The 15,536-nt window shown below is 36.5% G+C and overlaps 3 protein-coding genes across 6 annotated transcripts; 2 read left to right on the forward strand and 1 right to left on the reverse strand.

Annotated features, from left to right (window-relative positions):
- The first annotated feature begins 142 nt into the window (after window positions 1-142).
- LOC114173251 (extra-large guanine nucleotide-binding protein 3) lies at window positions 143-6,147 on the forward strand. Of its 4 annotated transcripts, none has more exons than XM_028057521.1 (9): window positions 143-471; window positions 984-2,216; window positions 2,482-2,619; window positions 3,051-3,155; window positions 3,251-3,430; window positions 3,732-3,927; window positions 4,119-4,363; window positions 4,821-4,993; window positions 5,316-6,147. In XM_028057521.1, exons 2-9 carry the CDS (start codon window positions 1,260-1,262, stop codon window positions 5,908-5,910), a joined length of 2,589 nt encoding a protein of 862 aa, XP_027913322.1. In that variant the 5' UTR covers window positions 143-471; window positions 984-1,259; the 3' UTR covers window positions 5,911-6,147. The 4 variants fall into 4 exon arrangements, with proteins under 4 accessions (XP_027913322.1, XP_027913323.1, XP_027913324.1 ...); XM_028057522.1 differs by having other exon boundaries at window positions 1,161-2,216; XM_028057523.1 differs by having other exon boundaries at window positions 1,196-2,216.
- Window positions 6,148-8,116: 1,969 nt separating this feature from the next.
- On the forward strand, window positions 8,117-12,167 carry LOC114174273 (zinc finger BED domain-containing protein RICESLEEPER 2-like). Its single transcript, XM_028059084.1, has 5 exons — window positions 8,117-8,864; window positions 9,309-10,942; window positions 11,031-11,352; window positions 11,443-11,562; window positions 11,708-12,167. The coding sequence occupies exons 2-4, from the start codon at window positions 9,329-9,331 to the stop codon at window positions 11,538-11,540; spliced, it is 2,034 nt and encodes a 677-aa protein (XP_027914885.1). The 5' UTR covers window positions 8,117-8,864; window positions 9,309-9,328; the 3' UTR covers window positions 11,541-11,562; window positions 11,708-12,167.
- Window positions 12,168-13,213: 1,046 nt separating this feature from the next.
- LOC114171236 (pentatricopeptide repeat-containing protein At1g31920) lies at window positions 13,214-15,536 on the reverse strand. Its single transcript, XM_028056395.1, has 2 exons — window positions 15,244-15,536; window positions 13,214-15,108 (listed from the first exon to the last, which is right to left on the reverse strand). Exon 2 carries the CDS (start codon window positions 15,070-15,072, stop codon window positions 13,255-13,257), a length of 1,818 nt encoding a protein of 605 aa, XP_027912196.1. The 5' UTR covers window positions 15,073-15,108; window positions 15,244-15,536; the 3' UTR covers window positions 13,214-13,254.

Here is a 15,536-nt window from a genome sequence, read left to right on the forward strand (position 1 = left end):
ATTAATATTTATGAATATTTACATGCTTCAATGTTTTTTACTAAATGTATGATTATAGTTTTCATAATTTTTAATTATGTGTTTAAGTATTATGATTATTTGTAAAGCATGGCAACTTGTTTGAATAAAGAATAAGTGGAGAGATCTAACATGGCATGAGAGAAGAACACATGAGCAACACAAAGAGATACAGAGTGAGATTATTACAATTTGGCAATGGGGTGGTAAGTGGGACCCACTGAGTTTCACCCTCATCTTCTTCTGGTTCTGCTTTGCTTCTGCTTCTACTGCTCCAGCTTCTACTTCTTACTTTCTGAGCCTCACCTTTCCCTTTCTATCTTTTCCTCCTTTCCTTCATCAATGGTGGTGGTGGCTTTTGAGAAAGCTCTGTCTTTTGGCTCTTCGAGCTCAAAAGCAAGAGCACCTTAGATTTAAAGATCGGATTCGCTTTCATTGTGTCCCTTTACTCAGGTACATTCTCATCGTCCCCTCTTTCTCTCTCTAAACTCTAAACTCTCCCCCACCTGCTTTCTCTCACTATAAAGTTTGAAAGTGATGTTTTTTTTCACCTTCTCTTTTTTGGCTTTTCTTGTTATTTATCCTTGCCTGAAAATTCCAGCATTTGAGTCTGTTTCTAAGTTGGTTTTCTTCGGGGGGGCATTTATTAGCTACTAGTGCTTTGACTCTGTAGTTTTTTCAACACTCTGAAGAACATAAAACTTGTGACCCGTTCTTCCATCTTCTTTTCCTACTAACTTCCAAGCTTGATAAAGTTGAACGGCTTACACGTTCGGTTCTTGTTTTTGTCTATTTTTTTGACTGTGAATATTTCGCCTTTTCATGTGTTTTCTGTGATTTTGTCTGTTGTCATGCTGAGATACCACAAGTTGAATTTGGTTTAATTTCATTCCATTTTATTTTTGTTTAGCATACTTTCCTTTCTCGGTTTTTCTAATACAAAATGAATCCGTTCAACTATGAAGGCTTTCAGGTTTCAACGTTTGATTGCGGCTCCTTGATGGGCCATACCTGTGACTCATTCTATATTTGCCAAAACAAAACTCCTGAAACCCCTTTATAATGTAACATAATTCAACTTTCTTCCTGAAGATATATGTTGATTTCTATCTGGTTACAAGATCTTGGATTTGTTGTTTTAGAGAGTAACTTACAGTTACAGCACTGATATCTGAAGCTGAAGATTGAGGAACTTATGGTTTGAAGTTTAAGGGGTGTCTGAGTTTGTGAATACGAAGAATATGGATCAAAATAGAGAAGAGAGTTGGAGGGAATTAATGAAGAAGATGCTTCCTCCCGGTGCTTCCATACCTGATGATGCTTCTAATCTTGATTACTCCATAGCTACGGAATATGTTGGTCCACCAGTTTCATACGAATTGCCAAAAGTTGAGCCTCTTGATGGAAACTCAAGAACCATTCCCACTGCTGAGCCACTCTCTGGATCACAAAGATCAAATACTCATGTGGGGTCTATGGTGATTGAGGCAATCCCTCTGCCAGTGTCTCGTATTGCCGGTGTAACAAGGTCTCCTAATCAAAGTCCGAGGGTGTCTGGAAGCTCAGATTCTGTGGTTTCTGTCTTACAAAACCCAGATCTTTCTTCCGCTTCACCATCGGCTTCACCTGCTTCAGTTCATAATCCTCCACAGCCGGTGGTTAATGAAGTGAAGAGAGCACCGGTTGTCACTTTTAATACTGTTGATAGATCTCAGAGGAAAGAGGTGGAGGTTGTGAAGCCTGTTTATTCTGAATATGTTGGAGTTTTGAAGGAAAGGAAGAAAAAGAAAATAAGAGTTTGTTATAGGTGTGGAAAAGGGAAGTGGGAAACTAAGGAGTCTTGCATAGTGTGTAATGCCAAGTACTGCAGCAACTGTGTGCTAAGGGCAATGGGATCAATGCCTGAAGGGCGCAAATGTGTAACATGCATTGGTCAACCAATTGATGAATCAAAGCGTCTGAAACTAGGTAAATATTCAAGGGTGTTGTCCAGATTATTAAGTCCTCTGGAAGTCAAGCAAATTATGAAAGCAGAGAAAGAATGTTCGGCTAATCAGCTTCGGCCGGAGCAGCTTATCGTCAATGGGTTGCCGCTGAAGCCGGATGAGATGGCCGAATTACTTGGATGCCTGTTGCCTCCACGTAAGCTGAAACCTGGTAGATATTGGTATGACAAAGAATCTGGTCTCTGGGGAAAGGTGATGGATTCATGCTTTGTTACTGAGAATATTTCTGCTTCAATTTTCCCTTGTGCAAATTATTATTTTTCCATTTGGTATGAGATGGAGTGTCATAAGTTATGTTTTCAAATTCACAGGTTAACTGAAACTATACGTCATTTCCATTTTTCCTAGCATTTTAAAAGTTTTATTTTTAAGTTCATGAGGTTAACTTATCAAAGGACTATATTTCAACTGGTCATTGGATGGTGGGAATTAACTTCTGTCTTTATTTATTTGATAGGAAGGGGAAAAACCTGACAGAATCATAAGTTCAAACCTGAATTTCACTGGCAAGCTTAGCCTCAATGCTAGTAACGGAAACACCGAGGTTTACATGAATGGTCGAGAGATCACAAAACTTGAACTGAGGGTACTCAAGGTAAGTTTTTATCTTTACTAAACTTTAGCCACTTACAGTTACTAAATTTATCTCCAATGCCAGAGGTGGAAGAGAAAATGGAAACTCTGGGATGTGCTATCAGATTGTTCAAGATATGTATGAACAATAGACTGCACCTGTTTCCCAAAGCTGAGAGGATATTGGAAATGATAGAATATTCTTACATAATAGCTGAGGAAAGATAATAGTGAAACATTTATCAGCTAATAAATACACTTACTACTTTGCTTGAAGACTTTTCTAATCTTTGGATGATCCATAAGAACAACAGTAAAAAGTTCACAACAACCAGACCGTAAATGTGTCATGAGGACCCCTTTTAATCTTTGGATGATATGTATCATTATCAATATCATGGGATTATGGTATTACTAGAATCAATGGATTAACCTTTTTCTTTGATTTTTCAGCTGGCAAATGTGCAGTGTCCTCGTGATACGCACTTTTGGGTTTATGATGATGGTCGTTACGAGGAGGAAGGTCAAAATAATATCAGAGGAAACATTTGGGAGAAGGTATTTGCCAACTTAACATTTCTTGGTGGGAACATTTGACGTTGTAGGAGCATGTAGAATATGAATGAAAGATCTGTTTACTTTTTTCTTGACAGGCCTCAACAAGATTCATATGTGCCTTATTCTCTCTACCCTTTCCCCATGGTCAGCCTCATGGGCTAAAGGATGAAACTAGTCACTATACCACAGTTCCTATTTATCTGGAACAGAAAAAAACTCAGAAGCTTCTTCTTCTTGGAATACAAGGATCTGGTACTAGCACTATATTTAAGCAGGTATGGTAAATATGTCTGAAATAAGCAATTGAGTTGTTTCAAATCAACAGTAGCAAAGATGTATGAGAACTTGATTGATAATTTACTTCTAATAATGTTCAGACCCCACTTTCTTGAATTCTTTTATTGATAGATGGAAGGGTGGGATGGAATTGGCATGAGACTGAGTTAAAGATTTTATAATCTCTTCATTTACCGTAATAGAATTAAGAAAAAAAAAACATATTTTTGCATCTCAGTGTTTATTACTGATTTTCTAGTAACCTGATTGTCCTGTGTCTCTCTTGCAATTGCTGAGCAGGCCAAGTTTTTGTATGGGAACAAGTTTTCTGCTGAAGAGCTGCAGGATGTTAAACTGATGATCCAGAGTAACATGTATAAATATCTTAGTATTTTACTTGACGGGAGAGAGCGATTTGAAGAGGAGGCTGTTTCTAGAATGAATGGACAAGCTTCTCCTGGTCAAACTCTGGAAACAAGTAATATTTCATTCCATGGTAATTTAGTTTTCAAGCTCTCACTTCATGTGTATGCTGTTTATCCAACCGGAAACAGCGTATGAAAAATATGTTTATCATCAACTACATGTAATGAACCTATACACTTCATTTGTTCTTGAAAAATATGTTAATCCTGTTATGGCATCATAATGCTTCCGGTATATAACCTGATTTTGATCTCTATTCAGGTAGCAATGGTGAAAGTAGTACTAGTGAATGCATCTATTCCCTCAACCCAAGGCTTAAACATTTCTCTGACTGGCTCCTGGACATTATAGCCACTGGGGATTTAGATGCCTTCTTCCCAGCAGCCACACGCGAATATGCACCATTAGTTGAAGAAGTATGGAAGGATCCTGCCATACAAGAAACCTTCAAAAGAAAAGATGAGCTTCACTTTCTTCCTGATGTTGCCGAGTATTTCTTAAGCCGGGTAAATGCTTAAATGTCATCCTTGAAATCGAGCCCTTTTGTTCTGTTAAAGTTATCTGGTGTAATACCAAATCTTCCCTTAGCCATCTGTTCTTTTTCCTGCCATGTTTTTACTAATGTATGTTCTGAGAAGAGGTGTAATATTCCCAACATTTTTTATCCATATAACAAAACATGCTATTCGTTTGCCTATTGTGTCTTCACCTATGTATGTCAGTGCAATGTTGATTTTGTTTGCAACTTGTATATTAGAATTTGTTGGAAGGAAAATTTTGGAACAAAGAAAAGTTTTAAGTCATGTGTACTTGGGTTTGCCTTTTAGGAGAAAATTAAGTCCATTGTATATGTATGATAAGTACAAATGATTATTACTTTGCTAGAATGGTATGCTTTTCAGCTTCAACAAATTTGATGGTATTGGCATGTATAGCTAGATGATGAACTCTTGCTTCCTTCAGGCTGTGGAGATATCTAGTAATGAATACGAACCTTCTGAAAGGGACATAGTATATGCAGAAGGGGTTACTCAGGGAAATGGTTTGGCTTTCATGGAGTTTTCACTCGATGACCGTGTTCCAAAGTCAGACACTTATTCAGATAATCTGGATGCTCAGCTGCCACCACTGACCAAGTAAGCTATATTCATTCTCTTTGAATTCCTAACAACAAAGTATTGTCTCATTTAACGAGATCAGCCACACAAATCATACATTGTCATTCAGTCAGACAAAGACCAAAGTTCTAGTGATGTTATTTATGGTAAGATCACTGAGTGATTTCTAGAATGATGTCAGAAAAGTTGTTTACTCATGACATTGTTTGATTCATGTAGCCGACTCCAACCAATTGTAAAATACTTTGTTTTTGTTGTTATTGTTGTTGTTGTTGCGTCCAGCTTCACACACCTCATAATCAAAAAGAACAGAAAGTAAACCCATGATTTTATTTCTTAGGTATCAACTTATAAGAGTGAATGCCAAGGGCCTTAACGAGGGCTGCAAGTGGGTTGAAATGTTTGAAGATGTTCGAGCTGTGGTGTTTTGCGTTTCTCTAAGTGACTATGATCAGTTGTGGCTTTCCCCAGACAGCAATGGCAGTGGAACACTTGTTCAAAACAAGATGGTACAAAGCAAGGAGCTTTTCGAGACGATGGTGAGACACCCTTGCTTCAAAGACACCCCTTTGGTTCTGGTCCTCAACAAGTATGATATCTTTGAGGAAAAAATCAGCAGGGTGTCCCTGAATACATGTGAATGGTTCAGTGATTTTTGTCCCGTGCGTGCATACCATAATAACCAGTCACTGGCCCATCAGGCCTACTTCTATGTTGCTATGAAATTCAAGGACCTTTATGCATCCCTCACAGGGAAAAAACTCTTTGTGGCACAAGCCAGGGCAAGGGAACGAGTGACTGTTGATGAGGCATTCAAGTACATAAAAGAGGTCCTCAAATGGGATGAAGAGAAGGACGAAAATTTCTATGGTCCACCTGAGGATTCGTTTTACAGCACAACAGACATAAGCTCCTCTCCCTTTGTCAGACAATAGTGAATGAGTGTGCATAAGAAAAATTCTTATTTGGCTATTGAAAAAAAGGGTGGAAAATGTGACATGCTGGCCAGCCTGTGCTCTGGTATTTACATATTCTGAAATGTTAAGTGAAAGTTATTGATGGTTTTGGTAGAGTTCTTTAAAGCTGAACCTTTGTAGTGTTTATCTGCATGCTTACTTTTTCTTTGCATGTGGTGGCGCTGTTAATTGGTTCTCGTGCCTTCAGACTTTATGGAACATTTACTTTAGCAGTAGTAGGGAATTTAGAATGGAAAACCAGGATAAGGAAAAGTGAAAAAACAAATAAAAAGGTAATAAAAAGATGTTGACATATTTAGAGTTATTGAATTTTCTGAGACTGAATTTGCATTTAAAAGTCTTGTTACGTATAGCATGTAGCACGAAAACCAGAACAAAAAACAAGTGAGAAATTGTTGAGAGTTTCTTGGTCTAACTAAATCAATATCAAATCAATCTACACGGCTGTTTGGATTTTCTTATACCAAATCTTTCGTTCGTGACAATTACACAAAAATGTGTAATCATTGATAACACTTCTGCGCCACAATGGAAGAAATTCTACAAAGTGAAGTGTACGTAAAACTTTAAGCAGTATTCAGATTCTTTGCTCTGGCCAATTCACATTATCACTACTGCAAACACATATGCACGAGTACAAGATTGTTCTCAAATCTTGAAGTTTCATATGAGAATGGCCTATTTAAGGTATGTTTAGGAGTTCAGTATAAAAGATTATTTATGTCAGAAATTTGATCCAATTAAGTAACAGTCTGTATGTATCAAAAATATTTATTACATAAGCACAACTCAATTCAGTGATGTCTAAGTTCGAAAAAGAATAGTTACAGATGCAGAAATGAAAATCTTAACCCTGTGGCAGTAAGCATGTTACACCACCAATAATCAGCATGTTACACCAAAACTCAAAAGATGAAACTCTTTGAACTTTACCCTAGTTTGCTTGATCTTAAAGGGTGTAGTAAAATTAATTTGTGACAGAGTTGTCACATGTTTATAGCACCTGCCATTCTCCAGAGTGTTTGTCCTTTCCATATGCTGCTGTTTGTGTGTCAGCATTATTGTTCTTTCATAGACTTGGTTCGCTAAATACTGAGATGCCCATGTGATATTAAACGTACCATCATTGTCTATGACTATGAGCATAATAACATGCAGTGTAGTCATGCACAAAAACTGACCCATTCTTTGTTTAAGACCATTATATTCATTCTGTTCACTTCCACCTACCTAACTGTCTCAACCCTATCTCTACTCTCCTTAACTTAACCACTGCATTTAATTTGGAATCCCAGTGAAACAGTAATGGCCATCCTTTGAGTCTCTTTCTTCAAATCATCTCCCATCAATGCTGCTCAAATAAAAATCTTACTTAGCAGAACTTTTCCTGTAAATTTTCTTTACAAGTTTGTGAGAAATGAGTTTCTTATGGATATTTTCAGACTTTTATGCAGAAAAAGTCCTACCAAATATGACAGATTTTATCTATTTTAGACCTCCAAAAAACATTGTATCAAGTTACGTTGTCATCTTTATTCTCTAAAAGTCAGTTTCTGAAGTGACATTGATGTTTTTTCTGAAGAGTTAGAAAGATGTGTACATGGCAAGTTCAAAAATAGTATCATGCATTACAACTGAGGTGCACTTTTGTAATCACAGAGTGCATTACAATATTCTTTCTCACTTTTACACAAATTTCCACTCTGATTTTTAAGTGTCTTCTTTTTCATCTCCATATATTATCCACATAGAAAACTCAAGAGATTTTTAATTATCTTCTTCTCAATGAATCCATTTTCATTTCCTCTATTTGCATTGTCTACTACCGATCTAATTGATACTTTCTTAAGGTTCATATTTCTGATTGGATTTATCAATGTAATTAATCGTATTTGAAATGAAATCACAAATTCCTCTTTGACAATTTTTTTTCTTTTTTCATACAAATGACCACTTATTTACACCGCACAGCAGTTGAACCAAATTTTTCCATGAGAACTGATAGTAACACGCTAAGGCACACAGTTCATACTATGAATAAGTAAGAATAGAAGACTTTAATTTCTAATAGATTTTAACATACAAGGAAAAGGTATGTTCAACGAAGTGTTAAAACATTTAGCATCTCTATCACCATTAGTGTCATTTGATCAAGTTTTTGCTTTTACAAGAAAACATCCTCCCACAAATAACAGAAGTTGGAATAGCAGACAGAAGATTCAGCTCATAGTAAGGTGGGTGTGTATGGTGGCTCTGGTCCAAAACAAATCCTAATTGAGACCCAACTATAACCCACTCATGTTTCCACTTTTTATAAATGAAAGCTTACTAATCCTGTACAAAAAAGTTTTACTCCTATGTGATATTAAAAGTACCATCATTGTATATCATCACTATGAGCATAATAAGGTGCATTGTAGTCATGTACAAAACCTTACCCATTCTCTGTCTCAACTCGGTCTCTACTCTCCTTAACTTAACCACTGTATTGAATTTGGAATCCCAGTGAAACAGCAATGGCCATCCTTTGAGTCTCTTCAAATCATCTCCTATCAATGTAGGGTGCCAGGGGCGGGCCACGCGGGCTGGCCCGCGGGCCCTCAATAAAAAGTGCGGGCGGGCTGCGCCAACCGCCGCAGCCCGGCCCGCTAGCCAGCCCGTTTTCCCAACCCTTATTAGTAAAAGCAATTCCCGTTTGTCTCTGAACCCTCAAACCAGCGCAGCATCAAAACATCAGGTTTGTCTCTGCACCCATTCGCGCGCGACGATTCCCAGCACCGGCGGTCCCCCCAGCCAGCGGCGATTCCCAGCACCGGCGGTCACCCCCAGCCAGCGGCGGTCTCCCTTTGCAACGGCGTCATTCTCCCTGTGGTTGGAGATTTTGACACTGCTGATTATAAGCGCAATATTAGGTATGGGGTTTATGTTTTTCCGTTGCATTATGCGATGGGATCTCTTTGTTCTTAGATTAGGGGTTTGTTGTCTGCTGTGTGGATTAGAGGTTTAGAGTAGGGTTTATTAAAACGTGCACAGGAGGGTTCACTGCAAGATGAGAGGGGAATTAAGCTCTACAAGTTCCATAACTTCCTCAATGAACATCTGCATAAGTGAGTTGAAGTCAATAAGTTTTAATACTTCTAAAAGCACATGTTAGTGCTTGTCAAAGGTTGCTGGTCCCTGAATAACTTTTATTTGAGCAATATTATGATATTTTGAACCTTAACCGGGCTTGTTAGAACTTGAATACTTAGCAGCTGGCCCTCATATGGGCTTTCAGTTTTCATGTTTTGTTCAATTCTATATATATACAGTGCATTTTTTGTTGATTCTTTTCATCTTATTTAATATGTACTCAGGATCTTAAATTGGATTTAGAATGGATGAGGAGGATAATACGCCCCTTTGCAAAATTGAGATTGATGAAGATGACATGGAAAGACAATCTGAGACTGGTGAAACTGTGAGAAAGAAAAGTAAGGCTACCACTTCTCACTGTTGGAGGTATTTTACTAAGATTAGGGTGGGTAAGGATGGAAAAGAAAGAGCAAAGTGCAATGGTTGCAACAAAATATTTGTGTGTGGTGGAAGAAAGTATGGTACTTCTCATTTGAATCGTCATGTTATGAAATGTGATAAAGTCAAAACTGAAGATATTGGTCAAATGATGTTAGATATGCAGGGAAAGGTTGAGGAAAAAAAAATAGATCAAGTAGTGCACCGTGAATTGTTGTGTGAACTAATTGTTAGGCACCATTTGCCTTATGAATTTGTTGAGTACCCTGATCTTAGGGATTGGATAAGCTACTTGTGTCCAGATGCAGTTATGGTTTCTAGAAACACTATTAAGGCTGATATTGAAAGAATGTATAGGAAAGAAAAGAGAATGCTTAAGGATTTGCTTGTTTCTGCTCCTAGTAGGATTTGCTTAACTGCTAATTTATGGACACCTATTAATACTAAGGGTTTTCTATCTTTGACTGCCCATTTTGTTGACTTGAATTGGAAGTTAAATAGCAAGCTTCTCAACTTTTGTCGTATGCCTTTCCCCTACACTGGTTTTGAGTTGTTTAAGAAAGTTTATGAACTTTTGCAAGATTGGGGAATAGAGAAAAAAATATTTTCGATCACTTTGGATAATGCTTTAGCAAATGATGTGCTCCAAAATACCTTAAGAAGTCAACTTCTTCTACAAAATGGTTTGATATGTGGGGGGGAGTTCTTTCATATTCGTTGTTGTTCCCACATATTAAATTTAATTGTTCAAGAAGGATTAAGTGTGCTTGGCAATGGTTTGGATCAAATCAGAACTAGCATCAAATATATTAAGGGTTCTGAGACTAGAATGCTAAAATTCAAAAAATGTCTTCAAAGGTTTTTTAGTGAGTTAGATACATCATGTGGATTGTGTCTTGATGTCCCTGCAAGATGGAACTCAACATATTTGATGCTCAAAAGTGCTCTTAAATATAGACATGTTTTTGGGAGCTTGCACTTGGTTGATGAATCTTACAAATATTGTCCTTCAGAGGAAGAGTGGGAGAGAGTTGAAAAAATTTGTAGGTTCTTATTGCCTTTTTATGATATCACTACCTTAATTTCTGTCACAAGTTATCCTACTTCCAATTTGTATTTTTTACAAGTTTGGAAGATTCAATGTTTGTTGATGGAAAATACGAAGGATGAGGATGAAGTAATTAAAAATATGGCTGAATTGATGATGGTCAAATTTGAAAAATATTGGGATGAGTATAGCGTTGTGCTTGCTTTTGGTGCAATTTTAGATCCAAGAATGAAATTAGAAATATTGGCCTTTTGCTTTGAAAAAGTTGATCCACTTAATTGGGAGCTAAATTTGGGAAAAATTAAGGAGAAACTGTACAAGCTTTTTGCTGAATATAATAATAAAGGTTTGCCAACACCATCAAATGTTCAAAGGCACAAACATGGACAATCTTCATCCTCATCCGCTTTTATACCAGGCCTTTTTGATGTAAGTTGCTTATTTTTAATTTACTTCACTTCAATACACTTACTTGCTTTTCCATTATGCCTTTATTTAACTTATTATACTATAATAGGAATTAAAAGAGTGCAAGCTCCAATTAAGTAACAAATCTGAAAGGACACAACTTGACACTTATTTGGATGAACCAACTCTTGATTTTGAATTCTTGGAGCACATGGATGTGTTAGAATGGTGGAACAATAATAGTCAAAGATTTCCTGATCTTGCTTCAATGGCTAGAGACCTATTAAGCATTCCAATAATCACTGCCGCAACTGAATCTGCCTTTAGTATTGGTTCTTGGATCGTTAACAAATATAAGGATCGCCTTTTATATGAGAATGTGGAAGCACCTATGTGCACTTCTAGTTGGAAGTATGGATTTGTTCTTGAAGGTAATTATTTTACTTTCTTTCATACTATTTTTTATTGTATTATTTCTTCTAAATTCGAAAATAGTCATTGTTTTGTTAAAATATATGCAGATGATGGAGAAGATATTAATTATCAAAATGGAGTAGATGAAGGTTTATTCAAAATTCCATCTAACATTATTGACATGGACATGAAAGACGAAGAATGATGGACTACCATGGTGCTAAGAAGTATTAGTTCTGATCTCAAACTTTATTTATGGTTTAGGAGCTTGTTCCAAGTGTTTTTGAATGTGTTAAGATTCTCTTGAGGAGCTTTTATTTAAGAAAAATAACCTGTTTGAGGTTTTTCTGAAGTTTTGATTATTTGTTACAGGATGTCAAGTGCCAGGCTGTTTCTGAAGTTGTTTTCTTTTACGTCGCGGATCTCACATTTTGAGTAGATAGTTTGGTTATTGAAGCTTCTAGTTATCAGTTTAACTGCAGCATGGGATATTTTCTTCCCTTTTTGTTTGAACTTCTTTACCTCTGATAGATATCACCATAATCTGATTTTGTAGCACCTCGTTAATTAATTCAAGCTCTTATTAACGCTTGGTACTTTTTTTATGTGTACATGTGTGTTTGGTGGGATGTTTAGATTCTCAGAACTGTTTCAACTTTTAATAATTGAACCTACCAAAAACAAATAATTCAAACATAGTCCGTCAGTATCATCTATCTAATTCATTAGATATACTATTCAAATTATATTCTAATACAATGTTTTCTTTGTTACCCTTAATTTTAGGCCCAATTTCTGTGAAGAAATAAAAAGAATAGATATAACTGTTGTATTTCTTCTATCCCTTCTGGTCTTCCGATAGAAACAGCATTCAGTTCTAGTGGTTCGTCACTTCGTCACATATATCAGTTTAGTCGATTATTATTAAATGCATATATCATTGTATTTTTAACATAGATTACTATCAACCTTTACTTTTTATTTAAATAGAAAAATTATTACTATTTCATTTTTACACAAATTTCCATTGATTTTTAATTATCTTTTTTTTTTCATCTCCATATATTATCCGCGCATGGAGAGGAGATTGAATAAACTAATAAGAAATTAATCAAAATATAAAATTTGCTGAAAACGTCCGATGTTAGGAATTATTTTACAGATAATTTACCAAAATATTCTTAATGCTGATTGACAACATTTAATTATTATTAATGAAATTAAGAAAAACAAAAAAATCTATTAATAGATAACGTAAAAAATGAAAAAAAAAACGTTATTATAATGTTATTAAATTTTTAAAGATATCTGATCATAAAATATCAGAATCTATTTCATTCTTAAAAACCATTTTGTTATGTATGAAGATAGAAATAACCAATGTGTCTAGAACTTGTTTGTGGGATGGAGTAAAAAAGATTGAGAATAGTACAATGAGAAATGTGTTCTTCAATCAGATTGCATGTGTTTCTGAAATCCAAGAATTTCTGTGACTGTCTTCTATAGCCAAAAGAAAACAAAAATTACTCATCAAGGATTCATCAATTCTCTGAAAACCATTTTTCTTGACATCATTGACAGCAACATAATTGGTACAAAAATAGATGTAAAAGATGAGTGTTCAATATTATATCCATCAGTATTTATTTAGAGTTCAGATTTTCTAATAGATTTTTCGGTGTTCTCCTTTGCTGCTGATCATTAAAAAACATTATATTGGTATTTTGAAAATACTTTTAATATATTTAAAAATTTAAAAATCAGTAGTTATTAATATATTTTGAAGATATAACAGATAAACATCACAATAAAACCAAGAGAATCCAAATTAGTCTATTTACTGCAATATAACCATCAAATGTAATACAGGAAAAAATATTAGCCCTATAAGAACCCTTTATGCATAGATGTAATGAAATTTACCAATAATCTTTACATGAACAAGTTCCATCTTTAAAATGGTGGAAGCGATTACGGTCTCTTACAGAAATTTCCCGTTCATAGATCATGGAAATAAACTTGGTGTAAGTATGACAGTCACTACACATCCTAAGATTTCTTGATATTCTTATGGGAGATCCTTCAGATGTCTGTATCAGTGCAAAAGCAATTGCCAACTTCTGACTATGATATTTCAGTCTCTCTCTCTTTTCTTCTTCATCTACATCAAGCAACACCTGTGAGGTGTCTGGTCCATAGCCTTCAAATTTCAACTGCCATTCCATTTGGTGAATCATATCATAGATGGTGTCACATTCTGGTTGAGACTTGTCCTGTGACACAAACTTGTGCACCTTCCTATTTGCTTCAACCAAACTAAACCCAGGTGTTTGCACCAAATGTTTTTCAGCCATTTTTGTTCTGATTCTGGCTACATCAGTCCATTTTTGAGCCCTTGCATACATACTTGCTAGCACCAAATAGTCACCAGGGTTGTGTTGATTCAACTTGAAAATATTCTCAGCTGCTATCTCCCCTATTTCCAAGTTAAGATGAACCTTACAAGCACTAAGAAGGCTCCCCCAAACCACATCATTAGGCTTAATTTGCATGCCCTTTATGAGGTCATAGGCTTCCTTCAGCATCCCTGCTCTCCCCATAAGATCCACCATGCAACCATAGTGCTGAATTGTTGGTTTGATCTTATGCACAAGTTGCATGCTGTTGAAACATTGAAGACCCTCTTTGACAAGACCAGCATGACTGCAAGCACTTAACACACCCACATAAACAACATCATCAGGTGCCAAACCTTCTTCCACCATTTCAGAGAAAACTCTCAGAGCTTCCCTTCCACGCCCGTGAAAGGCAAGCCCTGAGATCATGACAGTATAAGATAATTTGTTCTTCACTGCCATGTTTTGGAACACCCAAAGCCCTTTCTCAAGGTGGCCACATTTTACATACATATCAATCAGTGAAGTCTTGACAACAACATTGAGCTCACTAATGTTCCTCAGCAAGATCCCATGTATGCACCTTCCAATATCAGGAGACCCCAAATGAGTGCAAGCAGAAAGTGTGCTAACTAGAATGCTCTCTTCAGCCCTGTGACGTCCCTCACTGCTCATGTCCCCAAGAAGCATCAAGCAATCTTGCCACAATTCCACACTAGCGTGAGCACCAATGATGGAACTCCATGAAGCCACACTCCTTTCATCCATTTGCTCAAACACGTCACATGCATGATTTATTTCCCCACACTTCCCGTACATGCTGATCAAGCCATTTTGCACATAGGTGTCATCCTCAAGACCTGCCTTAAAAACTTGACCATGGATTTGCACTCCCTCCTTGAGAGCACCTAATAGAGAACATGCTTTGAGTACAAACGGGTAGGTGAAGTTGTCATGTTCAATTCCTCTTTCAAGCATTTCAGCATACAGCAATAGAGCTTTTTCTAGATTCATGTTATTGACATTTGCTCTAATCATGGTATTGTACTCAAAGCTACCAGGTTCCTCAATTTGCCTGAAGATTGAACAAGCATACTCCATGCTGCCCCATCTGGATAGAGCACAAGTGGCAACAAGATTGCTGCCACAGAAAGAATCCCAGAAAAGGCCCAGTTTTAGAATTTGGGCATGAACTTGCTTGAATTCTTCCATGCTCTTGCATCTCTTGAGCAAAGACAACCATCCCTGATCATTGAACTTTGCATTCAATTCAGAGTTTTGGGGTGGATTATTTGGAAGTGACAAAAGATTGGATTGGCAAAGAACAGATGCCCCACTCATCCTTCCATCCACACCATGTTAAACCAGCAAGCTAAGCTAAAAACATATAACAGTATCCAACACATTATCTTAAGAAGATACAAGTTACAATTGATGAAATTAAATTTTCAATACAAGTAAGAATTTGACTCAAAATTTGAATATAGAAACTGGAGAGAGATGGTTATGCACCAGAAAAGGATGAACTTTATGGTCCATTATGCAAGGAAAGTTGATCAGATGGCTGCAGAGTGTTTGACAAGTGTGTATATGTATGAAACTGGGGTGTGATTATCCCAGTTACTGAAATGGCATGGGGATGAACTGTGATAAGCATTGGTGTGGTTTTGGCCTTTTGGGGCGTGACAGGGAAAAGATTTTCCTTTTTTTTTTCAGAGGGTTTTTTCAGAAAAAGAAAAAAAAAATGGAAATTTTCATAGGATTTGAATGTGATCCATGAAATTTGAGACAGCATTTGCGGCCAC

The sequence above is a fragment of the Vigna unguiculata genome, chromosome 2 (assembly GCF_004118075.2).
Source record: "Vigna unguiculata cultivar IT97K-499-35 chromosome 2, ASM411807v1, whole genome shotgun sequence".
In the NCBI taxonomy this organism is placed as follows: Eukaryota; Viridiplantae; Streptophyta; class Magnoliopsida; order Fabales; family Fabaceae; genus Vigna; species Vigna unguiculata.

Coding starts and splice junctions, on each gene's coding strand:
- LOC114173251 (XM_028057521.1), top strand. CDS start 1,260: ATGGATCAAAATAGAGAAGAGAGTTGGAGGGAATTAATGAAGAAGATG. Junction 2,620..3,050: donor TTGAACTGAGGGTACTCAAG/GTAAGTTTTTAT, acceptor TTGATTTTTCAG/CTGGCAAATGTGCAGTGTCC. Junction 4,364..4,820: donor CCGAGTATTTCTTAAGCCGG/GTAAATGCTTAA, acceptor TGCTTCCTTCAG/GCTGTGGAGATATCTAGTAA.
- LOC114174273 (XM_028059084.1), top strand. CDS start 9,329: ATGGATGAGGAGGATAATACGCCCCTTTGCAAAATTGAGATTGATGAA. Junction 10,943..11,030: donor TTATACCAGGCCTTTTTGAT/GTAAGTTGCTTA, acceptor ATACTATAATAG/GAATTAAAAGAGTGCAAGCT. Junction 11,353..11,442: donor GTATGGATTTGTTCTTGAAG/GTAATTATTTTA, acceptor AAATATATGCAG/ATGATGGAGAAGATATTAAT.
- LOC114171236 (XM_028056395.1), bottom strand. CDS start 15,072: ATGAGTGGGGCATCTGTTCTTTGCCAATCCAATCTTTTGTCACTTCCA.